Here is a 26658-nt window from a genome sequence, read left to right on the forward strand (position 1 = left end):
CCCCCTGCAATATGTAAGGAGACTATCCTAGTGGTGCGTCACAGAGGAGGACACTGGAGTTTGCGTAGGTGCAGTGTCCCACCTCAAATTACGCAGCTAGATAGCAGGTGCTTAGAGCACCTTCATTCATCTCTGAAACATTTGCTGAGTTCCTACTCCGTGCTGGACACTGCTGCCAATGGTAGCAAAATGGAAAAATGGAAAAAAAAACCAAAATGGAAAAGGCTTTTGCTCTCATAGAGCTTAGACTCTGGCTTTGGGTAAGGGCATGATAATTAACAAGTGAAAGGTAGCTTGATCAAATAGTTGTAGATTGTAAATAGTGATGCAAAGAAGTAAACAGAATGGTTACCTCACAGCTGGGGAGGAGGGAGCATTTTGGAGAGAAAGCCAGAGAAAGCCTTTCTGAGCCCGGGCCTGAAGGATAAGGGCATGTGGGGCTGGGAACCTGGTGACTGGCAGGTGTAAAAGTCCTTTGGGAGGATAGGGCCAGCTTGTGGGAGAATGGAAGTTGTTAGGGTCAAACTGAGTGAAGATTAGAATTAAAAAAAATTTTTTTTTTATCTTAATGTTTATTTACATGAGAGAGTGAGAGAGGGACAGACAATCCCAAGTGGGCTCCGTGCTGTCAGTACCGAGCCCGATGTGGGGCTCGAACCCATGAACCATGAGCTCATGACCTGAGCCAAAGTCGGACACTCAACCGAATGAGCCACCCAGGCGCCCCGAAGACTAGAATGTTAAATGAGGATGGTGAGGGAGACCAGGTGCTACAGGGCTTCTAGATCCATGGTGCTAAGCCTGGGCTTCAGTTGTGGTGCCAGGTAACACCAGTGGAAAGATTAAGTGGTTCAATGTGGAGATCTGCAGTCAAGGCTGTAGGTTTTTCTTCCATCTCCTCAGGTTTCTATTTAGGGAATCCATGTTTCATGGACATGGCTGGTGTTCCTAAGGGTCTGGCTGTCTTCAGGTGGTCACTCCAGTTTGCTTCTCCATTGCCACCACTCTTGAAGGGATGACAATTCTGGAAGCATCTTCACGAATTACTTACTGGCCAGTGTAACAGATAAGCTTTTCTTATGAAGTGGATGGAGTTGTGGGGAAAGAGGGAGGTGAAAGCAATTTACACTGGCTTGAGCATTAGCTGCACTGCTTCTAGGAAGCCGTTAATCATGACATGAGAACGGTTTTCCCGCATCTGGGGAGACTGTACTTTTAGGGATGGCTTTCTTGGCAACTGTTTACTATTAAGATGATCACAGCACTGTGAGGGAGAAGCATTTAGCTCATGCTGGTGACCTTTCCGCTGGCCATCAGTTGTAATTTGGAGTGAGCATTAGTAATATCCCTGGTGTGGGAAACAAACATAACAGGTCCTGTTGTCTGGTTTTGACAAGACAGGCTGGCAGATTTCACTTTATTTCCTTCCTGAATTATATTCTCTGAACCAAAGGACATTAAAACACGAGTTTCCCCCTCACTCTATATAAGCAAATCTAATTTTTAAGGCAGTGGGATGTACCACTCCCCCACCCACCACCACTCCGGGAGTTGCAGTGGGTATTAACACTCGATTACCAGGATCAGTTCTTTGCTTTATTGTTTATTTAATTTTTTAATTTCTTTATTTTCATTTTTTTGAGATAGTGTATGTGGGTGAGCAGGGGGAGGGGCAGAGGGAGAGAGAGAGAATCTCAAGCAGGCTTCATGCTCAACATGGAGCCCCAGTGCAAGGCTCAGTCTCATGACCCTTGGATCATAACCTGAGCCGAAATCAAGAGTCAGATGCTCAATTGACCTAGCCACCCAGGGGCTCTCAGTTTCTTTTCTTTAAACATGTTTTCTCCTGGGGCGCCTGGGTGACTCAGTCAGTGAAGCATCCCACTCTTATTTCCGCTCAAGTCATGATCTCATGGTTCATGAGATTGAGCCCTGTGTTGGGCTCTGTGCTGACAGCATGGAGCCTGCTTGAGATTCTCTCTCCCCCTCTCTCTACTCCTGTCCCATGCACTCTCTCTTTCTCTTTCTAATAATAAACACTTGAAAAAAGTATTTTTTCTCCTTTATTTCTCACAGACACCCTATTGGTCAGCAAGTGTTTTCTTCTTTCCAATTTTAATATGTGGAAACTGAGTGTCAGGCAAGTAGAGTGACTTGTCCAAGATCACATGCAGCTAGTAAGTGGCAAAGTTAGGTAACACATCAAGGGTTACGTGGCTTCTACACCTGTGCTATTTTTTCTTTAAATAAATAATATATGGATATGACCTGAAATTAAAGGGCGCCTGGGTGGCTCAGTGGATCGAGCGTCCAACTTCAGCTCAGGTCATGATCTCATGGGTGGTGAGTTTGAGCCCCGCGTCAGGCTTGTTGCTGTCAGCGTCCAGCCTACTACAGATTCTCTGTCTCTCTCTCTCTCTCTCTCTCTCTGTCTCTCTCTCTTTCTCTCAAAGACAAATAAAACATTAAAAAAAAAAAAAAGACCAAAAGTTAAAAAGTTACATAAGTATATACTGCAAAAAGTAAGCTTCTCTCCCATCCCAGTCCCCTTCTTCTCCTCTGCAGACACAACTACTGTGTCAGGTTCTCAAGTGTGTGATTTTATACCTCACTGGTCTCTTTTTTGAGTGGAGAGCATATGGCACAGAATCCAGTGCTATAGTAACTGTGGTCCTCTGCTAGGGTGGTGGCCTATCAGAAACAGGAGCTTTTTCAAAAGACACATGTCCTTTTTTTTCCCTCGTGACGAGTATTCTAATTTTGTCATTTGTGGTGAGGCCCTTAAAGGAAATTGTGATCCCTTCCTTTCCTCCATTGAGAATTACTGTGCGGGTATTGCTAAAAAGTCTTTTCATTCATTCAAGGAAGGGGACGGTACTTTCTCAATATAGGTAAAGGAGGTTTATTGGGAGGATGGCGTTTGAGTATATTCTGAAGAATGGATGTGGAGAAATAACTGGAGATTCCAGGTGGAGGAAATACCAACAACAAAGGTAGAACAAGAGTCATAAGTGCAAAGTGTTTTCTTTTTTTTTTTAACATTTATTTATTTTTGAGACAGAGACAGAGCATGAACGGGGGAGGGGCAGAGAGAGAGGGAGACACAGAATCGGAAGCAGGCTCCAGGCTCTGAGCCATCAGCCCAGAGCCTGACGCGGGGCTCAAACTCACGGACTGTGAGATCGTGACCTGAGCTGAAGTCGGACGCTCAACCAACTGAGCCACCCAGGCACCCCAAGTGCAAAGTGTTAAATCAGGTGTCAAAAGCTCAACTACCATGTGAGCTAGGCAGGTAACATCAATGATATTTAAAACAATAAGTGCCAATTGATTTTTGAGTTTGGTGTTAGGTGACCTAAAAAGAACCTTCACTGCATTTCTGTACAAAAGAGTATATAGTGTATATTTTTTGAATATTTAGAATTAAAATTTTAGATGGGTGAGAAACTTTAATGCTGTGTTCCACTGTTAGTTGAAAAGTTGCAGCTTTATTCTTGGTAAGTTTGTTTTTATTTATGGTAAATTTAGTAATTGTTTCCCTTTTATTTTTTTAATCTTTAAAGTTTTTTTGTTTAGTTTTGTTTTTTTTAGTTTATTTATTTATTTTTGAGAGAGAGCACAAGCTTGGGAGGCACAGAGAGAGGAGACAGAGAATCCCAAGCAGGCTCAGTGCTGTCAGTGCAGGGCCCCAAGCAGGGCTCATACCAATGAACCTTGAGATCATGGCCTGAGCCATGCTTAACTACTTTAGAGTTGATACTTAACCAACTGAGCCACCCAGGTGCCCCTCCCTCTAACTTTTGAACATAAATGGCATTTAACATCTTCAGAGTGTGTGTGTGTGTGTGTGTGTGTGTGTGTGTGTGTGTGTGTGAGAGAGAGAGAGAGAGAGAGAGAGAGAGAGAGAGAGAGAGAGACAGGCAGACAGACAGACAGACAGACAAGGACCAATCCTGGGGTTCTTTCTGTCCTGTTCTATTTTGAGTTCAGCTTTTTGGGAAGCATCCTCCCCCATCCTACTGACATATCTATTCCTCTCCAGAAGGGTTTTTTCCCTTGAAGCAACATCATTTATATTCCCACTTGAGCATTCTGATGTCTTGTTTTTGGGTCCTAAAAGTAGAGCTTTTAACAAATGAATAACCTATGGTTTGCTTCGTGACAGGTCTCTCCACTCACAGGTTGAAGGGCTCTAGCTTGCTTGGTCTCATTTGATTTTCATCATCCTAGCACTGACAGTAAATCACACAATGGTCATACTTTTCCTTGGATATATTTCTTTGTATCCTTTACTTGTCATATCAGGATCATGAAAATCCCGCTGCTCATTAACTTTGTCAATTTAAATAGGACCCCCCTCGCAAAGCGCATTGAATAAGCATCAATAAAGCATAACATGTGATGTGTGTGAAGGCATCAATCATCTGTCTGTTGCACCCACTTCTGTCATTTTCGCACTTTCTGCTCTCTAAGAACTCAGAATACCAAAGGGGTGGACAACTGAAAGAGACAGATGAAACGGTTGATTTGTTTAGTTGCTAAATGCAGCTGGGACAGGTAATTAAACAGTCCTGCTCCCGCAGAGAAGCCTGCAGCAATGTAACATGAAGTCTCAAAAACCCAGCTGTACTCAGATTTAGATTCAGAACTAATATTAGGTAGGCCTCTTTTAGATTGACAGATTTCATAAACATTGTTTCTGGTTTATTTGTTCAGCGTGATTGAAGATGGAGCATGTGTGTTTTGCTCATGGTTTAAGTTTCTAGGGAGCATGTACTGTTTATAGACATCTGGGAGAATAGCCTAGAAGGGCACAGCCCTGTATCTGGAAGGTGAGGGATTCCATGGGCGACCCTCTGTTGTTCCTCTATGCTCCAGTCTGTTCCTGACTTGAACTGTTTCGTGGATTTGGGGAGTGGGGTCAGCCATGTGAATAGATCAGGATTAGTAAGGGGACAGGATGAGGAGATTGGATCAGTTTCTTCCTTAACCCTTTTATTTTTTATGGGCACATATGGTTATGTAAGTAACTGATCTGTGTGTACAGTAATGTCTTTGGGGCATTTCTATGCAGAAATTGCTATCACCGTCAGTTGCTTGAGTAAAAATTTAGCAATTATCTTTTTCATTGACCTTCTACAAGCAGTTCCCTGGCAGGCTTTTTGTAGGGCAGGTGCATTCTTACCCTTCAATTTTTACCGCAAATGTCCCTGACTTTGAAACCTACCCCGACCAACTTTCCAAACTGACCTCCACCAGTTGTGTGTGGTGTCTTGACTCTGATTAGCTCCTTCATGGCACTTATCACAATTAGCAATTATTTGCTTTTCATTTTTTTGTTGGTGAATTGTTTTTTTGTTTGTATCTGCTTGCCATCTTGTTATTGTGTTTCACAATGGATATTTGTGCCAGGGGCAGAGGTCAAGACTGTTTCTTTCATTCACCTAATGATTCCAACTCATAACTCAAATCCTTGTACATAGTTTACATCCTATAAATATATGCTGGATATGATGTCCAGACTAGATTGTAGATTGTGGTATGCTGGTAAATGTCTAGCTCTCAAAACAAAAATCAAAAACCAGCCCAAATTTGTAGCATTTACCAGTATCCGTGGTGTTAATAATCCCACCATGGCAGATTTCAAGCTACCAAAATGACATCATGGACTGCTGAGCTCCGAAACAATTCACAATAGCACTTCAGTGTTTCCAATTTCTCTGTGGGAACAGGACTGTTTAACTACCTCACCCAGCTTTATTTTGCAGCTCAACATATCCACCATTTCATCTCTTTCAGTTGCTCACTCCTTCAGGATTTTCTAAGTTTTTTTTTTTTAACTTATTTTTTAATTTACATCCAAGTTAGTTAGCATGTAGTGCAATAATGATTTCCGGAGTAGAATCCAGTGATTCACCCCCTACATATAACACCCAGTGCTATCCCACAAGTGACTTCCTTAATGCCTCTTGCCTATTTAATCCATCCCCCCACCCACACCCCCTCCAGCAACCCTCAGTTTATTCTCTGTATTTAAGAGTCTCTTATGTTTTGTCCCCCTTCCTGTTTTTATATTATTTTTGCTTCCCTTCCCTTATGTTCCTCTGTTCTAAGTTTTTAGACAGAGAGTATTTCCACTGTACATGTATAACAGAAGCCCTTAAAGGAGGTAAAGTGTGGTAAAAATAATTAGGAAGTGATGGATTTTGAATACTTATTGCATTTGTCTTTAATATTATTTAATTGTAGTTGTATAGAATTTTCAATAGCTAGCTTATAAAATTCCTGAGAATTGAACAGTCTGTTCTTACAAGTAATCTTCGCATCATAGAGACGACCTGTGGGTGGATCCGCTGACCACTCTCTGCGCTAGTGTTTGCCTTATAAGCAAAGGGAGATGGTTGGCGGTTTCTTATTACAGACAGATTCGAGAGTTTTTATTAACTTTTTACTAGTGAAAATAAAAAAAAACACTGAAAAACCCACACATGCGTACACATACACGAATAATAAGGAAACTATGTCTCCTTCCTTCTTCAAGGATGTGCATGACTTGGTGCAATGACTAGACAGGAGGATGAGGTGGCGGCAGTGAGAAATAAATCACAGAATGGGAACAAGAATCACGCAATGTTAACCCTTCGTTTAAAGTGCTGGAACATCTTTTTTTTTTTTTTTTTTTTAATACTACAAGTAAAAATTTATTGACCCTGAGAAAGTACTTCTATTTTGATGTTGCTTCTCACTTATCACAGGAATTACTTCCCAAAAAGAGTGCTGGAACATCTTCATGCCAGAGATGGTGGTAGATCCTGAAGTGCTCGGTGGTCAAGAGCACTTAACTTTCAGAAAATTAGCCCAGGGCCGGAAGTCCCTCATGCCTGTTTTAAGTCCTTGAGGTCTTAGTCCTTAACACTGTTTGCCAGTTCACATTTGTCTGTGTGTATATGGTGGGAAGGAAATGAGCCCCAGATGGTGTCTGAAGAAAGGCCTGTAGATCTCTGGGGACTCAGAGCAGATGTCTACAGGGAGGTGACAAACTCAGAGATAAGGGATTACAGAGAATAGGATATATGAAGGAAGGAGCCATGTTATGGATGCATTGCCACATTCTGTAGGGTTTTCTCCTTAAATGTACAGTTAGAGGTGGGCTGGTACTTTTAGAGAAATAGACTATTGATATAAGAAATATAAACCATAATTAGTACCATGTAACCACATTCGAGTTTGTAGCCTCAATGAGAAATCATTAGCTCCATCTTTGAAAGTCAAGGGAGTGGATTTGTTAGTGCCTTTTTGACCTTTACAGCCAACAACACTGAGTCTCATCTCTTTACTTAGACATTGGCTAGAATTTCTTAACCTTTGACTCATCTGAGCCCATATGAATTCTTTTAAGCCAATGGCATCAATCCTAGGATGGAATAATGATTGCCTTCCATATTACATAACTACTCTTCCCTAACTGGAAATTGTTCTCACTCAAGTTGGTGAAATGGGAAAGGAGTTCTTTTTTTTCTTTTTTTGCTTTTGTTTGTGGAAAAGGAGTTCTTGAATGAAGTGCCATTTTTCACAGATTAATTCAAAAACACACGAGCCCATGTTTAGTACCAGGTACTATTGTAGGGCCTGAGGTTATAGAGAGAACATACAGACTTTGCACTTAACCAGGGGGGAGCAATCAAGAAAATAGAAATTGTAAACAGCGTAGGTTGTGAGCTGTGAGAGAGATGTGTACAAGGTGGTCTTAGACCCCACACAGAGGCACATTAACTTTGATATTAGGAAGAGCTTCCTAGAAGCGACACTTACACTGGAAGTGTGAGTGGAAATTAGGTAATAAAGAGGAACTAGAATGTTCTGGGAGATGGGAAGCCCTGCAGAAATGTGAAACACTGAATATATACTGGAAACTATAGAAGGTTTGGAATGCCTGTTGCTTCGAATTGAAGGCAGGACTTTGTCTGTCTCTCCATTTCTAGGGAATCTGAAAGGAAAAGAATAAGAACAAGCAAACAAATGTTGCATATGTTATTGGTGATTAGTTTTCCCATTATTGTCCTCTACCGGGATCTTCGTGATCTGATTTAAGAGGTGGGGCTTTCATGCCAAAATAACACTTGACAGAGGGATTAACAGTTGGATATGCCCTTGTCATGTTTGATGTTACTGCTTGTGTTTTGCTACAGTTGCTGCCCATTCACACTCTGAGACTTGGCATGGAAGTGGATTCCTTTGATGGGCACCATTATATATCTTCAATTGTTCCAGGTGGTCCTGTTGATACACTGAAACTTCTGCAGCCAGAGGATGAGCTTCTTGAGGTAAAATTTCTGAGAGATAAAAGACAGGACAGGAATTTCTAAGTTGTAGGAAGATGTATTTTTACCAGAAATTCACTGAGTTTACATTACTTCCAATGTAATGTGAGCTACTTAGGTTGAAAAATACTTGGGGACTATTGTTAACAATACTGTGTTGTATACTTGAAAAATCACTATAAGAGTGGATCTTCATGTTCTCCCCACACATACACAAAATGGTAACTATGTGAGGTGATGGATAAGTTAACTAACTTTATTGTGGTAATCAATTTGCAATATAGGTGTATGTGAAATCATCACATTGTACGCTTTCAACTCACACAGTGTTATGTGTCAATTATATCTCAATAAAACTGGGAAAAAAATGAAATAAAATGAAGGCAAAGAAAAATACAGCCTGTGTAATGACAGTTCATTTTCCCTGTCGTTTGGAAGTCCTGAGATATTCTTTTGAGTGCTTATTTAAGTCATTGAGAAAAAAGGCTAATGGCCTGTTTTAGTTTTATAGCATAATTTCTTTGTTTTAGCAAATTTTTTTTAAAGATTTGAATCCCTACACCTTGTTTGCAGTATATGGTCCCATTCATTTGCAAGTTTTATTGGTTATTTCTAATATGAATTAAGCTAGCTGGATGACTTCAGGCTTATGTATTACTGAGTGGTATTTATATGGTCTCCTTGGGATTTGCTCACACAACATGGCAGCCTCAGTGGGCTCACTCAGGCTCCCCAGCCTGTCTTCATTTAGAGCAATTCTACAGCGCTACTGCTTTGACAAGACTTTCTTGAGAGATTTTGTTAAATTGGACAGTTCTATAGGTAACACAAAAAAAACAAACAATATTGAATCCCCTAGTTTTACAGACAAGAAAGTAAGTCATTGATTATTTCCAACTTTATATCCTCATAGCATGATGACTTTAGTTCATGTCTTCTAACTCCCATTTCACTTTTTTCAAATACATCACACTACTTCCTAAGCTCCAAAAAAAAGTTAGTGGAGGGCAGGGGATGTGGGGAATGTCACACTTAGAGAAGGCTATGTAAAAGAGGGTTCTCCCAAGAGTTAGAAACCACAGGAAGCCCTCAGTTGAGCTTAATGGAATCAACCTTGTAGCCTTAGCCAAGATTAGACTCCCATGGGCCTTGATTTTAGAGATTTCTTTCTAAAGTTTATGCAAAGTGAAATGACAAGGGTAGCAAGTAAGTTTGTTGTTCAGTGCAACTGCATTTTTTAGCAGTGTCTGGCTACCTGGAGAAGAATGTTGGGAATTCTGGACTGACTTTTGAGGTCAGAGGGAAAGCTGCTATGACTGGTTGTTGTATTCTGTCATAAGCAAGGGAGGGCAAGATGTTGGAGTCCTGTTTTAAGATGTAGTAAGTTACAGGGTACCTGGAGGGCTCGGTTGGTTAAGCATCTGACTTCCTCTCAGGTCATGATCTTGCAGTTTGTGAGCCGGAGCCCTGTGTCGGGTTCTCTGCTATCAGTACAGAGGCCACTTCAGATCCTCTGTCCCTCTCTTTCTCTGCCCCTCCCCTATTTGTGTGCGCTCCGTTTCCTTATCCCTCTCTCTTTCTCAAAATAAATAAACTTAAAAAAAAAAAGATGTAGTAAATTGCTTATTTTTAGAAGTGCTCAAGTAATCATACTGAGATGCTTACTGCAGATTAATGCCCTTAGGTTTTACTTACATGACTCAGGGTTTTTTGTTCTTTGCTTATTGTTTTGGTTTTTGTTTTGGTACTGAGGTCATATCTTTCTCTTCTGATCGTCAGGGCATGTAGTATAGCTTTATGGATACCACACATGATAATCTGGAGATTGGAGACCATTTCTTTTTAATTTTTTTTTAATGTTTATTTATTTTTGAGAGCAAGAGAGTGTAAGCCGGGGAAGGACAGAGGGAGAGAGAGAGGGAGACACAGCATCTGAAACAGGCTCCAGGCTCTGAGCTGTCAGCACAGAGCCTGATGCGGGGCTTAAACTCATGAACCAGGAGATCGTGACCTGAGCCGAAGTCGGACACTTAACTGACTGAGCCACCCAGGGTCCCCTGCAGACCATTTCTATAATATGAAGTGAGTTTTGTTTTTGTTTTTGTGTTGTTTTTATTTATTTATTTTTAAAGTTTTTGTTTTATTTTTTTAATGTTTTATATATTTTTGAGAGCACAAGCAGGTGAGGGACAGAGAGAGAGGGAGCCCCAGAATCCAAACAGGTTCCAGGGTCTGAGCTGGCAGCACAGAACCCAATACGGGGCTCAAACTCACAGACCGTGAGATCATGACCTGAGCCAAAGTCGGATGCTTAACTGGCTGAGCCACACAAGGCACCCCTATTTTTTTTTTAATTTATTTTGAGAGAGATCGTGCCTGAGTGGGGGAAGAGGCAGAGAGAGAGAGGATGAAAGAATTCCAAGCAGGCTCTGTCCTGTCAGTGCAGAGCCAGACATGGGGCTTGATCTCACAAATCATGAGATCATGACCTGAGCCAAAACCAAGAGTCGGCTCCTTAACCAAGTGAGCCAGCCAGGTGCCCCTATAATATGTAGTTTTTAGGTATTATTGAGAAATGAGAGATTTTTGTTTGGAGAGAAGTGGAATTAGTAAAAATCAGTATGATGCTCTCTTTTTTTTGTGAGAAAGATACATACGTTGTACACCTGAAACTAATGTAATGTTGTATATCAACTACAACTTAAAAATTTTTAATTCCAGCTTAGTTAACATACAGTGTTTCGTCAATTACGATTAAAACAAATACAATAAATTACTTTTTCTCCAAGAAAAAAATGTATATACATAACAGAATTTGCCATTGTAACCATTTTTAGTGTATGACATTAAGTATGATTCACTATTAGTATATGGTAGGTGATAAAGAAATATTGGCAAGTATGGAGCAAGTGATTCTGGCCATCAGCTGAGTCCTCTGAGCTTTAGCCAAGATTAGAATCCCATGGGCCTTTCCTCTTCTAACAGAATGTGGTATAGTAAGGTAGTATACTTTCTTAAGTATAGTTTCTGGTGAAGAAACTGGAAATAGGGAATGAAAGATAGGTTTGAAGTCAGAAGAGCTGTTCTGGTTTTGAATTTGCCACAGCTTCACCATGTGTCCTTTGACATGTCAACTTTTTTGAGAATTGTTTTTTGATCAATAGATGCCTACCTCACCATGGTTTTTGTAAGGATGTAATGGAATATTAACTTTTTTTTTTTTAACATACCGTGTTTTATTAGTTTCAGGTGCACAATATAGTGATTCAACAATTCATAGATCACTCAGTGCTCAAGACAAGTGCACTCCTTAATCCCCTTCACCTATTTAACCCGTCCCCACCCCCCACCCCCCTCTGGTAACCATCAGTTCTCTATATTTAAAAGTCTCTTTCTTGGGGCCCCTGGGTGGCTCAGTCGGTTGAGCATTCAACTTCAGCTCAGATCATGATTTCATGGTCCATGAGTTCGAGCCCTGCATCGGGCTCTGTGCTGACAGCTCAGAGCCTGGAGCCTGCTTTGGATTCTGTGTCTCCCTCTCTGCCCCTCCCCTGCTTGTGCTCGCTCACTTGCTCTCTCTCAAAAATAAACATTAAAAAAAATTTTTTTTTAAAGTCTGTTTCTTGATTTTTCTTTTTTTCCTCTTAGCTCTTTTGTTCCGTAAATTCCATGTGAGTGAAATCATATGGTACTTGTCTTTCTCTGACTGACTTATTTTGCCTAGCATTATACTCTCTAGCTCTAACCATGTCATTGCCCAAGATTTCATTCTTTTTTATGGCTGAATAATATTCCACTGTATGTATACCACATCTTTATTCATCAGTCTATGGACGCTTGGGCTGCTTCTATAATTTGGCTATTGTAAATACTGCTGTAAACAGGGGGGTAGATGTATCCCTTTGGATTAGTGTTTTTGTATTCTTTGGGTAAATATCCAGTAGTGCCATTGTTGGATTCTAGTGTATTTCTATTTTTAACTTTTTGAGGAACTTTCATACAGTTTTCCACAGTGGCTACGTTCATCCATGTAAACTTGAAAGCATAATCTCACGGTGAGATCTTGGCAGTATTATCACTGTGAAAAGGCATAAACAATCTTGATGGGATAAGATGAATGAGGATTGAATGAGGTAATGCAGTGGGACAATACTTGTACAGTATTATGTACTCTGCAAATGTGTATGTGTGTGTTTTCTAATCACAAAGTCTGAGTAATTGAGACTTGATGCCACTTAAGAGGGTCTCCACTTGGAGGGCCTAGAGAAATACTGTGAACTCTAAAATAAAAGTTGGCTTATTCTGAATAATCAAATATAGAAACAAAAAAAAAAGCTGTCTAAAGTTAGCCAATAAACTCTTGAACTTTGTGTGTGTGTGTGTGTGTGTGTGTGTGTAATGTAGCATACTCCTTAGAGCTTAAAACCAGAAACACAAATGTGCTTTGGGGTTAGAACATTGTGCCAAGTCTCAGCCCAGAGCAGCTATTTACAGCAGCCATAAATCCTCTTAGATAGGAATTGGTAATGGGAAATGTGACCAATCCCTTTAGCAGTAGAGAGTAGTGAGGAGGACTACCAGGCACCTGCTGTAATAATTGGAGACAATTCAAATGAATAAATAATGAGCTAAATAAATATTTAAATGTACTCCAAGATAAAAACCTGAAAAGTGATTTTCTAATTTGTTGAAGTAATGTGAAACACAAACTAATACTTGCATATGGGTAGAATTCCTGCTTTGGTTATATCTGCTTGCTTTATTTCCAGTACAGGGTACTACCCATGTGGGTGATTTTAGAACTTCCTGTGTTTGTGGCACCAGTTGGCACTGTGGACATGATATGACCTGTGAAGGTTGACTGTCAGTTCTTCCAAGGAAAAACCTTTATTAGCTGTTGAACTTGCTGTCCCCTGGCTCCCTTTCATCAGTCATAAAGTCTTGGGAGACGGTATTTACTTTCCTACTAGGACTAGCTCCCTGAAGCACATATGGGTCTCTTTACTAGGTGGTGATTTCTCTGTAAATAATTAGGAGGCAGAGAGATGGCGTCCAGCCTGATCGCTAAGTACTTGTATGTTGCAGGCCTGAGAATTGTTCCCAGGGATGATTGACTTGGGGCTCAGGCAGCTGCTGATGAGATACTTCCAATGACTCACAGTGTCATATTGTCTGAGAATGACAGATTTTGTGCAAAGGTTTCTTCTCCCAGGAAGTCAGCCCCTCCAGTTATGTGGACATTAGCACTGCACCTGTCAGAAATTAATGCCAGACCAGAGATAACTTTAAAACTAATAATGTTGCGGAACCCTCCCAGGAAGGTAGGAGTCCAGTCCAGATGTGAAAAGATGATTTGATGCCTGGATGTATTCATGCCTCAGCTTTGAGGGAGTAGCAGACAGGTCAGCTTTTGGTGGCATTTAGTCAGAACTGGGAGAGCTCCTGGAGCTTAGGTCATATATATAAAAAGTTAGAATAGGTTTATCTTTCTAAATCATCTTTGGTGTAACATATTGTGACTATGCACTAAAATAGGAAATTTAGGAAATTTTTTGGTGGTAAGCACTAAGCATTAGTAAGGAGTAGTTGGTTATCTTTTTGTTCTTTTAAACATATGGGACACACAGGGGCGCCTGGGTGACTCAGTCGGTAAAACATCAGACTTCGTCTCAGGTCGTGATCTCATGGTCTGTGAGTTCGAGCCCTGCATCGGGCTCTGTGTTAACAGCTTGGAGCCTGAAGCCTGCTTCAGATCCTGTGTTTCTCTGTCTCTGTCCCTCCCCCACTCGTGCTCTGTCTCTCTTTCCCTCTCTCAAAAATAAAGAAAAAAGAAAAAAAAGCAACTTAAACACATGGGACACACAAAAAGCAATTGGAAAACTGGCACACTTCCTGTACTTGATGGCTATGTCACAGCATGTAAGAATAGAATAGAGGCACGCTTATACGTATTTCTTTTTGATCGACAGGGTTTTTCTAGGATTTTCTAGTTTATGGCATGTGAAAAAAAATTTTGACAGCTGAGTATCCTAGATTTTGTTACCTACACATTATAAGCTGAGCAGGTTTTAATTTTAGCCTTAAATTTAGTGTTAATATCTGTTAGTGGTGTTTTTATGAAATGAAAAAGCACAAGGAGACCATCTTAGAAAGGTTATCAATGATGTTTAATGTTTAAAGAGAGATGTGTAGATGATAGAATTCAACATTGGAGTCGAAAAGAGAAACCATGGAGGTGTGAAAAATTAGGCACATCACTTGTAATCTTCACACGTTATACTTTGTTCACTGAAATTCAGTCAAGGTTTAGCTTTAATTTTTATGCATTTAGTTTTGTACATTTATGCATTAGTTTTTTATGTTTGGTTACTGCTAAAATAACGTGAATACATTTAAACCCTTTGTTCATAGGAAAAATAAAATAATACTGTTTTGATTCTGATGTAAGCATGGGACTTTGGTTTTTTCATTGGGGCCTCCTCAGTTCTGACGTGTCCCTTGACTTTCTAGGTCAATGGTGTGCAGCTCTATGGGAAATCTCGCCGAGAAGCAGTCTCCTTTCTCAAAGAAGTGCCACCTCCCTTTACCTTGGTTTGCTGTCGACGACTCTTTGATGATGAAGCCTCTGTAGATGAACCAAGGACCACTGAAGCCTCTCTTCCCAAGATAGAGGTACAAACTGAATATGGTTCCCATATGCGGTTCCCATAGGAATGCCTGTTCATCCAGGATGCCCTGGAGAGAGTATTTGGATAGGAAGGGAGGGGAGACACTTCTTCCCTCTTTTATATGACTAAAGTAGCACTTACAGGCAACAATGCATAGCTTTTCAAATTGTTATTTTTCATTTAACATCATAAAACTTTTTTTCTTCCTTTTTTAATTTTTTTGACTTGAAATGGTGGAGATATTAACATGCATGCACTTTGATTTTAGAGAACTTTTTTTTTTTTTTTTTTTTAAAGTAATTTCCTGGGCTCATTACTTCTGGATCCCAGTTCAACTCAGTTCATCTTAAGTTTAAGATGGTGATGAGTGTTAAATATCTAATGGACTTCCCTTTTTCAGAGCCTTAAAAATATGAAGATCTATGACCGGTTTTGAAGTGAGTAAAAATTGCTATAAAAGCCTTCAGAAGGTCAGAGAAGAATATAACATTTTCTGTGCTTTTGGTACTCTTTTTTTGTTTTGTTTTGTTTTTTAATTTTTTTTTATTTTAAAGAACATTGTGATTATGAAAACAGTTTTAAGCACATGCTTTGCCATTTTATGCCATTTGTAACCTCATCTTTCATGCCACTTTCCCTACCCCTCCCCCCTTTCCAGACTCTTACAAATTATAATTCTATTAACACCAGTTTACATACACAGAGCCTTTCTTTTACCTGCCTGTGGTCTGAATTTCAACATATATGGACTCTAATTGTGCCTCTACCACTTAATGATTGTGAATCTTGGAGCAGATAACTTCCTTTGAATATTCATCTTCTTTTGAAAATTGGGGATGCTTATAGTACTTACCACCCTCATCAGTTTGTGTGAGAAGGAAATGAAATACTATGTGCACAGTTCTTAGTGCAATGCCTTCCACGTGGAAAGTGCTCAGGAAAAGTTAACGATAGCTCTTGACTCTTCCAGTCCACCCATCTTTGTTTGCTAATTTCCTAAAGTATGTAAGAGGCTAGCACTGTCGTAGGTCACAAAGTCTTTCATGTGACATGACAACTCCGCTCCCGTGGGCAGAGCCATATCTTAAAATTAATTTGTGCCATATCTTAAAATTAATTTGTGTCTCGGGGCGCCTGGGTGGCTCAGTCAGTTAAGCGTCCGACTTCGGCTCAGGTCACGATCTCACTGTCTGTGAGTTCGAGCCCCGTGTCGGGCTCTGTGTTGACAGCTCAGAGCCTGGAGCCTGTTTTGGATTCTGTGTCTCCCTCTCTCTCTGACCCTCCCCCGTTCATGCTCTTTCTCTGTCTCAAAAATAAATAAACATTAAAAAAAATTAAAAAAAAATTAATTTGTGTCTCATAGTGTTTTTATTCTGTACTGGTTGTACAAGAATTGCCCTGCCCATTATTGATTATTGATTGAGAATCTTTTTTTTTTTTTTTTAATGTTTATCTTTGGTAAAATCTATTTCAAAGAAGAGACTCGAATCACTTTTGTGATTCTTACTATCGTACTAAAATTCAGTGTGGATGAGGGCTTACCTCTAAAGGTTGATAAAAATGCCTTTAATCAAATCTTACAGGGTGTGTAAATCACCAACCCAGCTTGCTGACTCTGTGCTCCCATCTGTCATCCTTTACCACAATGGGTAAACAACAGCTTTGAATTATTCTAAATGTCAACCTTGCTGCCCATTAGTTGATTGCTTTCTATTCTGTAAATACAGAGTTAGGCAGAATTGATTCTATCAGAGTGATATATCTCAGGTTGGAGTATAATATCCTACATACCTTAGATGCCTTGAAATTTCTGTAAGCTTAGGTTTTATAAGTGTATGTGGTTTCTTAAAATCCTGGCTTTCTTTTCCATCTGTCTTTGTTTTTTGTTTTTTGTTTTTTTTCTGTTTATCCCTATATCATCTTAGGTTCTTAAACCTTATCTGGTTAGACAACTTAGCCAAAATTCTAATGCTCATTAATCATTGAGGATATTAAATGCACAGCAAAACATCAATCACATCGTATTAGGTATTGGAACTTTACTTTTTTGGAAGGTATAATGTTTTCTTTTTAAATATCATTTCCTCACATCAGACTTATATATACAGAGGTTACTGATTCAGTGGATCCCCCTAATTTCAAGTTTTGTAATTCAGGAACCCAGAAATTGTTCCCATGTTTTGATTCAATCCACCATGAATCGGGTATTGACTTTCCATGTCCTGTGGGGACAGTTTGAGATCTGGACCAACCCTAACTTTAAAAATGTTTTTGTACTTGCTCTGGTGCCTTGCTCTTCCACATTAGAGGGGCCCCCTCCCTTTGATTTCATTAAATGGATTTTCTTATGCAAGTCACTCAAAATTACATTCATAGGAACGATGCACTTTGATTTTATTTACTAAGAGCACCCAAAGTTTTAAGAAGTCTACTTTGAAAAATTAGTCCATAGCTTTATTTAGAAAGTTTCAAGGGAAATGCAAAGATGGATGATTTGTTAATGTATTGAACAAAGATTTATCAAGTGCCTAGTGCACGCCAGGCTGTATTGTGGGCTGAGCAGATAACCATCGGTAAACTCCATGGTAGCCCACACAGAATTTCCATTCTAGCCTGTCATTTTGTTAGTTGCTACAAAGAAAAAGAAGATAATTTTTGAGCTTCAGGTAGAAGTTCAGAGTATTTTGAGCAAGATAGATCATATAAAAAATAATACCATGCTATAAATAGTATTGAAAACTGAAAGCAGCTTCTCTCCTTCTGTGTAGTTGACTCATTGACCCACTATGATTTAGCTTCCTAGAATTCCCTATAGCAGTGACTTTTTTACCTGAAAGGAGGGAAGGAGTCTGGAATAGGGGGACTCAGGAGTGTGAAGTCAAGAAAAATAACCAAGGATCTCTGTATCGAATAGTTTTGCTGGCTTACGTCCTCCATCCAAGACCAGATTTTCTTAGAGTTTTTTCCACTTTGTTTTTCTAGTGAAGTTTTTCTTAACTTCCAGGAGCCAACAGAAGTGGTTTCCCTTTTGTCTTACACTAGTCTCTCTCTTTGTTGGCATCTTTCTGTCTCTCACTGTAATTGTGAATTCAGGTATTGCTACTTAAATATCTTATAAACTTTGACTTTGTATGATATTTACATTTTTTTCTTAAATCACATATTTTTTCCTTTTATGCTTCTAATGGGATGACAGACCTCATTGAAGTATAAGAGGTCAGTGTTAATATTTTGAATGAAACAGTTACTTACATTTAAAAAAAATCCAACTGTATGAGCAGCCTGCATTTTTAAGTACTTGAATTTTCTTGAGGATCTTATCCTAGAGTGTGTGTACCCCAGCACATGCCCCTTTTGAAAAGATTATAAACTATGCATGCCAAAGAGAATTCCCAGTTTGAGAAGAAGCTATGAGATTCCTGATATGTTAATTCTTTTCAGAATTGAAAGGACAATATTTTGAAGCATTTATCTTCTTCGGTGTTTCAGGCTGACCACAGTGTAGATGTCCATACTGAAGATGATGATGATGGGGAATTAGCATTATGGTCTCCTGAAGTCAAGATAGTTGAACTTGTAAAAGATCATAAAGGCTTGGGATTCAGCATTTTGGATTACCAGGTATAAAAATCTATATTGAGTTTCTGGAGGGATTTGTTTGTTTTAAAGGTATGCGGAAAAGTAATTATTTAAGGAACCCACTAGGGAAAAATGAATGATTTGATGTATAATGCTATCATCCAAAGACAGGTGTTAAAATTCCCATTGTTACCTTTGCAACTGGTAGCTTTCTTAGTGAATAAAATGATGGGTGATATAATAATTGAATAGTGAGGGAAGCAATAGTTTTATACCCATGGATGCTTTTAGAAACTGGAGCTTGAAGAATTTTTTAAAATTATTTATTTTGAGAGAGAGAGAGAATGTGAGCAGGGGAGGGGCAGGGAAAGAGGGAGAGAGAGAATCCCAAGCAGGCTCCTCTCTGTCAGTGTGGAGCCTGATGACGGGCTCAGTCTCATGACCGCAAAACCACAACCCGAGCTGATATCAAAAGTCCAATGCTCAACCAACTGAGCCACCTAGGTGACCCTTCAAGAATTTTTTTATATGGAGGGATTGTTTTCCCCAGCTTAAAAAAAATTTTTTTTAATATTATTTATTTTTGAAAGAGAGAACAGGGGAGGAGCAGAGAGAGAAGGAGACACAGAATCTGAATCAGGTTCTAGGTTGTGGGCTGTCAGCATGGAGCCCAACACGAGGCTCGAACCCACAAACCGTGAGATCGTGACCTGAGCCAAAGTTGGACGCTCAACTGACTGAGCCACCCAGCTGCCCCTTCCCCAGCTTTATTGAAATATGTTTCACATACCATAACATTCATGCATTTCAGGCATGCCATTTGGTTGTTTTTAGTATATTCAGAGTTGTGCAACCATCACCACAGTCTTAATTTTAGAACACTTCATCACCGCAGAAAGAAACCCCATCCACATGATAGTCATTCATTCCTAATTCTCTCTTCTCTCTCCCCTTCACATGAAGGTTTTTATTGTTTTGCTTTTCTGTTAACAGAAATGTTCTTGGTGAAATTATGTATTTGTATTTAATATAGGACACATGACATTTATTTATATGTACTCCAATTATAATTAGAGTCAAGTCACTAATGTATTTGGGAGGAGGTGTGTGTGAAAGATCCCAATAAGACATCTATTTATATGTTGTATCAGTTTACCAGTTTACAGTATTTTTAGACCTTCTGATTATCATGGGGAATTTAGAACTGTTGGCAAAAAAGCTCTTCACTTTTAAGATGCATATTTTAATACTTTAGTGCTGCCTAAACACATTGTGGTTTAATAAAGCAAAATGTACTCTATCAAAGCACATAAAATGCCAAGTGATATAAAAATCAATTTTTTTAATATAATAAGGCATTCGGGAACAGATTAAAAGAAAAATACTTTGAGCATTATGTAAGAACATTAAATTCCATATTTAGGCAGTATGATTTAAGATTACTGAAATAGATTGTTCATTTTTGCTGCATATTTCTTTTTTTATTTAAAAAAAATTTTTTTTTTCAATGTTTATTTATTTTTGGGACAGAGAGAGACAGAGCATGAACGGGGGAGGGGCAGAGAGAGAGGGAGACACAGAATCGGAAACAGGCTCCAGGCTCTGAGCCATCAGCCCAGAGCCCGATGCGGGGCTCGAACTCACGGACCGCGAGATCGTGACCTGGCTGAAGTCGGACGCTTAACTGACTGCGCCACCCAGGCGCCCCTTTGCTGCATATTTCTATGCCAGATAACCCTCTCTGTTATTAGAACTTTTCTTTGGAATATTACTGAATTATGATTTGCTGATTCTAAATAATGCATAATTGGGGAGATATTTTTATCAAGAAGTATCAATACTGTAAGATTCTAGAAGCTTATATATTGGTTAATATAAGACATATAAAACAAATTTTAGGTACTACCTCAATTTTTCTTCCCCCGTATATCCTTATTACCTACCATATGGTAAATGATAAATATTTGCAGAATATTTTAAACTGAATAAAGAGAGCACATGTGTGTGTATGTGGGGGAGGGGCAGAAAGAGAGGGAGAGAGAGAATCCCTCTGACAGTGCAGAGCCCAATGCAAGGCTCAAACCCACAAGCCATGAGATCGTGACCTGAGCAGAAATCAAAAGTCTGACGCTCAACTGACAGAGCCACACAGGCACCTCTAGGTTAGCCAAAATTAACTGGAACTAAATGAACACATCCAACGAAATTTATTGTTTACCATTTTGATCATTAGGGTTTAGTTTAGAAAACACCTTTCAGATGTAGTGTTAGATATTCAGGTACATTTCCATTATCATTGGAGCTATATGTATTTGCATTATTACATAAGGTATTAAAATGGTCATGCTTACCCTCTTAAATGACATTATCTGCAAGCTTTATATTTCGAATATTGCCCATGTTAAAGCAGAGAAGTGTTTCAGAAATAAAAACCAAACCAAACTTCAGTAAAGGATAGAAAGAAAAGTTTGATAGTCCTTAAGAATTTAACCTCTAGTTAACAGAAGAATTCTTTTAGCAGTTCTGAGCTTTACACTTAAAAATAGTTCCAAATATGGAAAATTTCTTTCCTCACCACATTCCTGTAGGTATGACATGTAGCATACTTTGGTTTTTTGAAATTTTATTTTTATTTATAAAATTCTAGGGGCACCTGGGTGACTCAATCAGTTAAGCATTGGACTCTTAATTTCGGCTCAGATGGTAGTCTCACAGTTGTCAGATTGAGCCCCATGTGTGCTCTGTGCTGGGCATGGAGGCTGCTGCTTAGAATTCTCTCCTCTCTCTTTTTGTCCCACCCTTGCTTATGCTCACTCTAGCGTGCACACTCTCTATCTCTTTATCTCAGAAAAAAAATGCTTACATATAAATGCCAATGAGGGGTACCTGCCTGGGTGACTCAGTCGGTTAAGTGTCTGACTCTTGATTTCAGCTCAGAGCATAATCTCACAGTTGATGAGATCGAGCCCTGTATTGGGCTCTGTGCTCACTGTGTGGAACCTGCTTGGGATTCTCTCTCTCCCTCCCTGCGCCCCCCCCCCCCCCCCGCTCTGCTCTGGTGCTCTCCCTTTTGTGTATTCTCTCTCTCTCTCTCTGTCTCTCTCAAAATAAACTTAAAAAATAAAATAAAATTCTAGGGTTTTTCCCCATCTTCCTCATAATCATCATTATGTATACAGACATTTCTGCACAAATTATATAAAGTAATTTTGCTGCAAAAGAAGTGTTAGATACTCCTTTTGTCTTTGTGCTTCTCAGAGAACTGATGGAAAAATATTTCATTTTTGAAATGCTACTTTGATTCATATTAAAGTGCTCAGCTTATTTACTTCTGTAGCTAACCCTTAGGAGAAAAAACATTCAATCTTGAACTGAACTTTTTTCTTAAGTCCATTTACTTACAGCTGTATTTGGCACGTTTTCACCATTTATCAGTGGTATGTAGAACTATTAAACACTATGACATTTAGATGACACATAAACACAATTTAAAATTTGGTTTGGGGCAAGTTAATTAATTGGTTATATTGTCTCTTGTTGTAATTAGGTAATAAATTCTAAAGTTCAAACATTTTTTGCAAGGCCAGGTGAAGGTGTAGCAAAAGTCATGAAAGGCCATGTTCCTGGCTATTATTGTATTTAATATATCCTGTATGAATTTATTAGGTAGCTGAATAGGACCAATGCAAACCCACCCCCATCCCATTCCCCCTCTTAGTACATTTAGAATAAGAATACCGTAGAAACATTTTGGCCACCAGAGGAAAGTTTTAGGACAGTGGGAGAGCTTCCCGGTGGTAAAGGACTGCATTAGCAGTATTGAAGAGATTGAAAATTTACTTTGCAATAGTAATTTCTCACCAGTTTTTCTCTAGAATAGTAAGAACTTTCTCAAGAACCTGACTAAATGATATACAGCATCTGTTGTACTGGTACTTATGCAATTTCTTCATCTATAAAATGGGGATAATGTCTAGCTCAAAGGATTGGTGTGGATTAAGTAAATTAATGTGTAAAGAAGTGGGAAATGTTAACATTACGATGGGTATATGAATATCGATAATCATCCAACTTAGAAAATAAACTACAGAAGTCTTGATATTGTCCTTTAATATATAGCTGTACTACAATATATTTGTACCCTGTCAATTTTAAGCCATCTATTTAGGAAAATTAATAAGTACATGCCTTTGTTTAGTGAAGTCTAAATTTAATTGTAAAATTACATTCTAAAATGCAGCCAACTCTTGATAAACCATATGTGAATTATCCAATTGTGGATTATTGGCCAGCAATTTGCTTTTTACATAAATTGAACTGAACCTTAGGAAAAGATGAGCGAGCAGATAAAGGATGCTGAATTGGCCATGGAACTATGGGGTGGCTTCCTGGATAGGTGAAAGTCTGGAAATGCAAAGTGGAAATACATTTTCATGAAAGGCATTTAAAACAGATTGGGACAAAGCAAAAGGAGATAGTGACAGGGAAGACATCGTAAATGTGATTCAGGTGGTAAGCCTCCTCATTAGATTTTAAGATAAAGTGATACTAGCTTTATTGGCTGGGATTTGAATGGAGGTAGAATATTTATTAGTTTCAAATATTTCTAGGCACTACTCCATGTAGTGGCTAGTTAAAATCCTATCCTATATGTGTACCACGTTAGAAGGGTCATTTGTCACTATAATATCATATCGTGTAAGATAGTGCCATGGAAAACAGTGATGTGCCTAATTTATCAAGAACATGAATATAATGGCTTAACTGTATACTCTGTTTCTAAGCAACATAAAACTTCAGAAATTTTTTATAATTTTTTAGGGTATAATTTCTTGCCAGTTTCTAGATGTGGTTTACATATTGCGCTCGAGTTATCTTTGTCTCAATCACATAATGTCTTTATTCCTTGGAATAGTACTAATACTCATACTAATCCTAATATTAATACAACTAAAACTAATACAAATCCAGTAATAATCGCTAACGTTTACTGAGTGTTTACTGTTTGCTGGGCATTGTTCTGATTGTTTTACGTACGTATTCCTTGCAAGAACCCTATGGACTAGGTGCTATTATTATTTATTTTTTTAATGTTTTATTTGTTTTTGAGAGAGAGAAAGAGACAGAGCATGAGTAGCGGAGGTGAAGAGAGAGGGAGACACAGAATCTGAAGCAGGCTCCAGGGTTTGAGCTGTCAGCACAGAGCCCGATGCTGGACTCAAACCCACGAACCATGAGATCATGACCTGAACTGAAGTCAGACGCCTAACCAGCTGAGCCATCCAGATGTCCCATGACTTTTTTTTTTTAATGTTTATTTATTTTTGAAAGAGAGAGAGAGCATGAGCAAGGGAGGGGCAGAGAGGGAAGGAGACACAGAATCTGAAGCAGGCTCCAGGCTCTGAGCTGTCAGTACAGAGCCTGATGAGGGGCTCCAACTCATGAACCATGAGATCGTGACCTGAGCCGAAGTTGGACGCTCAACTGACTGAGCCACCAAGGTGCCCCAAGAGTAGGTGCTATTATCCTCATTTTTGAAGTGAGGAACCTGAGGCACAGAGAGGTTACATAACTAGTCCAAGTTCACACAGCTAGTATGTGGCAGAACTAGAATTTGAACTCAAGCAGTTGGCTCCCAGAGTCTATGCTTTTAGCTACCGTATTATGCTGCTCCTTTCATGATGCACGCATTTTATTACAGGAGATCTTTGTACTAAATTTATTACAGCAGATCTTCCTGTTTTTCCAGCTTGCAAAAAAAATTTCATATCTTAAAGACAAGTTGCGAGATAGTATTCTCATTTTTAATGCTTATCTGGAAGTTTAGTAAGTATTAAAAATTAATATAGTGTCCTCATACACATTTTCTAAGAGCTAGTGTTTATTGTTTCCAATGAAAATAATTACAAATTTAAGTATCCTAAATTAGTGCTACTAATTTGTTGTGGGCTAGTGTTCAATAATGAAGCAATTATTAAGTAGTCTGAGTCTGTAATTTTTAATTTCTACCAAAAATCTTGAAATAAATTTAGAATTGTGTGGATTTCACCTTAGGTTGACCTTACGTATTAAAGACGGCAAGTGGATATTTTCTGGTGTTTTGATTTATGTTGAACTTCGAATAACCCCTCATGATTATAATTCACTGGAAATGTTTGACATTAGCCAATTTTTGAACATTAGCCATGATATTGCCATTCTTAGTACTTTTGAATTTCAGTGATTTAGAAGGTAAAATTTATTAACCAATAATTCTCCTTCCTCCCACATCCCGGTCCTTGTTTCTCTCCCCTCCTGATATGGACAGACTCAATTTTTGCCAAAGCCGATATTTTTAAAAGACTTTGGGTTTATCTCAGACTCTAAGATAGATAAAAATAGAAAGCATAATAGCACAGCCATTGAGAGGTGATTCACACATAAATACTGTTAGCGATATTTTAAAAAGTTGTTTGAAAGACCAAAGACGAATGATGATTCCTTAAAAATAATAGTGAAAATATTCCTCTGTATAAAAAAAAAAGATTAATTTTTCTTAACAGAAGAAATGGGTTATAAAGCCCAAAGAGTATGAATATGAATGACTATAGTATTGCTGAGTCTTGGATATGGTATGGCTTAGTGTTTGTTATAAAAACTTAGTATGTAGTTTTTGCCTGACTTTTTCCTAACTCCATTAGATGAATTCTCTTTAAAAGATTTAAAAAGTTGGGGCGCCTGGGTGGCGCAGTCGGTTAAGCGTCCGACTTCAGCCAGGTCACGATCTCGCGGTCCGTGAGTTCGAGCCCCGCATCAGGCTCTGGGCTGATGGCTCAGAGCCTGGAGCCTGTTTCCGATTCTGTGTCTCCCTCTCTCTCTGCCCCTCCCCCATTCATGCTCTGTCTCTCTCTGTCCCAAAAATAAATAAACGTTGAAAAAAAAAATTAAAAAAAAAAAAAAAGATTTAAAAAGTTATAGGAAGAGATTGTGTAAATTTCATGTATTTGTCATTAAATTGGCTTTATTCTAATTTTTTTTAATGTTTATTATTTATTTTTGAAAGAGAGAGACCAAATGTGAGAAGGGGAGGGGGAGAGAAAGAAGACACAGAATCCTAAGTAGGCTCCAGGCTCTGAGCTGTCAGCACAGAGCCTGACGCAGGGCTCGAACTTACCGTGAGATCATGACCTGGGCCAAAGTTGAACACTCCATTGACTGCGCCACCCAGGTGCCCCTAAATTGGCTTTTTTCTTATATGTGCAACAGAATGACTTCCTCTGAATGTAAGGAATGTTTTTTGAAATAAGTAATACATACATATGGCATAAAAATTCAAAGTACATAAAGGTATCCTGTGAAAAGTAAATCTACCTCTGACCATAGTCCCTTCACTTCTCCTAGATAAAAACTCCTGTTTTTCTTGTCTATCCTTTCAGAGATATATTATACATACAAAGTAATAAAAGTAGTAGTTTAAAAAAATTTTTTTTACATATAAATGGAGTATGTCAAACATACTTTAAGCACATTGCGTTTTATCTCAGTTATATGTTCTTTCATTTTGGTATTTATAGATCTATGTAATTCTTTTTAATAACCACATAGTATATTATTGTTGATGTATAGTAATTTATTTAACCAATCTCCTGCACCTATTTAGTGGGCATTTCAAATGTAGCTATAGTGGATATCCTTGCCATACTCTTTTGTAAAAAGGTGGGGATGATTCTTAGGATGAATTCCTAGAATTGCTCATCAAAAGAGCACATATCTTTTAAATTTTGGTACATTTTTACTAAATTGCTTGCATATAACCATTTGTGAGACTCCTATGTATTTAGACTACTTAAAATTGATGCCTTCTTATGTAGTGTCATTTCTTTAATTAGATAATTCTCTGGAAAACAAAGTCTAAGCAGGTGCCTAATTCATGAATTTGCTAATGATTTTCCATGCTATGGACAGATTAATAAGTGATAGCAATGTATAACTATTCATTTTGTTTCGACTTTATATTGGCAGTAATTGATGTATTTATTTTAAAAATTTTAATGTTTATTTATTTTTGAAAGAGAAACAGAACGTGAGTGGGAGAGGGGCAGAAAGAGACA

At 38.7% G+C, this 26658-nt stretch overlaps 1 protein-coding gene and 1 long non-coding RNA gene across 5 annotated transcripts in view; one reads left to right on the plus strand and one right to left on the minus strand.

Moving 5' to 3' along the window:
• The window catches only part of PATJ (PATJ crumbs cell polarity complex component), a 372856-nt gene that overhangs the window by 65645 nt on the left and 280553 nt on the right, over window positions 1-26658 (plus strand). For all 4 annotated transcript variants that reach the window (XM_040470436.1, XM_040470437.1, XM_040470438.1 and 1 more), the window contains exons 15-17: window positions 8190-8324; window positions 14832-14993; window positions 18479-18610. In XM_040470436.1, the coding sequence (XP_040326370.1) occupies window positions 8190-8324; window positions 14832-14993; window positions 18479-18610 (429 nt within the window). The remainder of the gene's footprint in view (window positions 1-8189; window positions 8325-14831; window positions 14994-18478; window positions 18611-26658) is intronic.
• The window catches only part of LOC121027230 (uncharacterized), a 38590-nt gene continuing 20171 nt past the window's right edge, over window positions 8240-26658 (minus strand). Inside the window, exon 5 of the long non-coding RNA XR_005788614.1 lies at window positions 8240-8333. This is a non-coding gene — a long non-coding RNA (uncharacterized LOC121027230). The remainder of the gene's footprint in view (window positions 8334-26658) is intronic.

Source organism: Herpailurus yagouaroundi, unplaced genomic scaffold (assembly GCF_014898765.1).
Source record: "Herpailurus yagouaroundi ecotype Mexico unplaced genomic scaffold, PumYag 77, whole genome shotgun sequence".
Classification (NCBI taxonomy): Eukaryota; Metazoa; Chordata; class Mammalia; order Carnivora; family Felidae; genus Herpailurus; species Herpailurus yagouaroundi.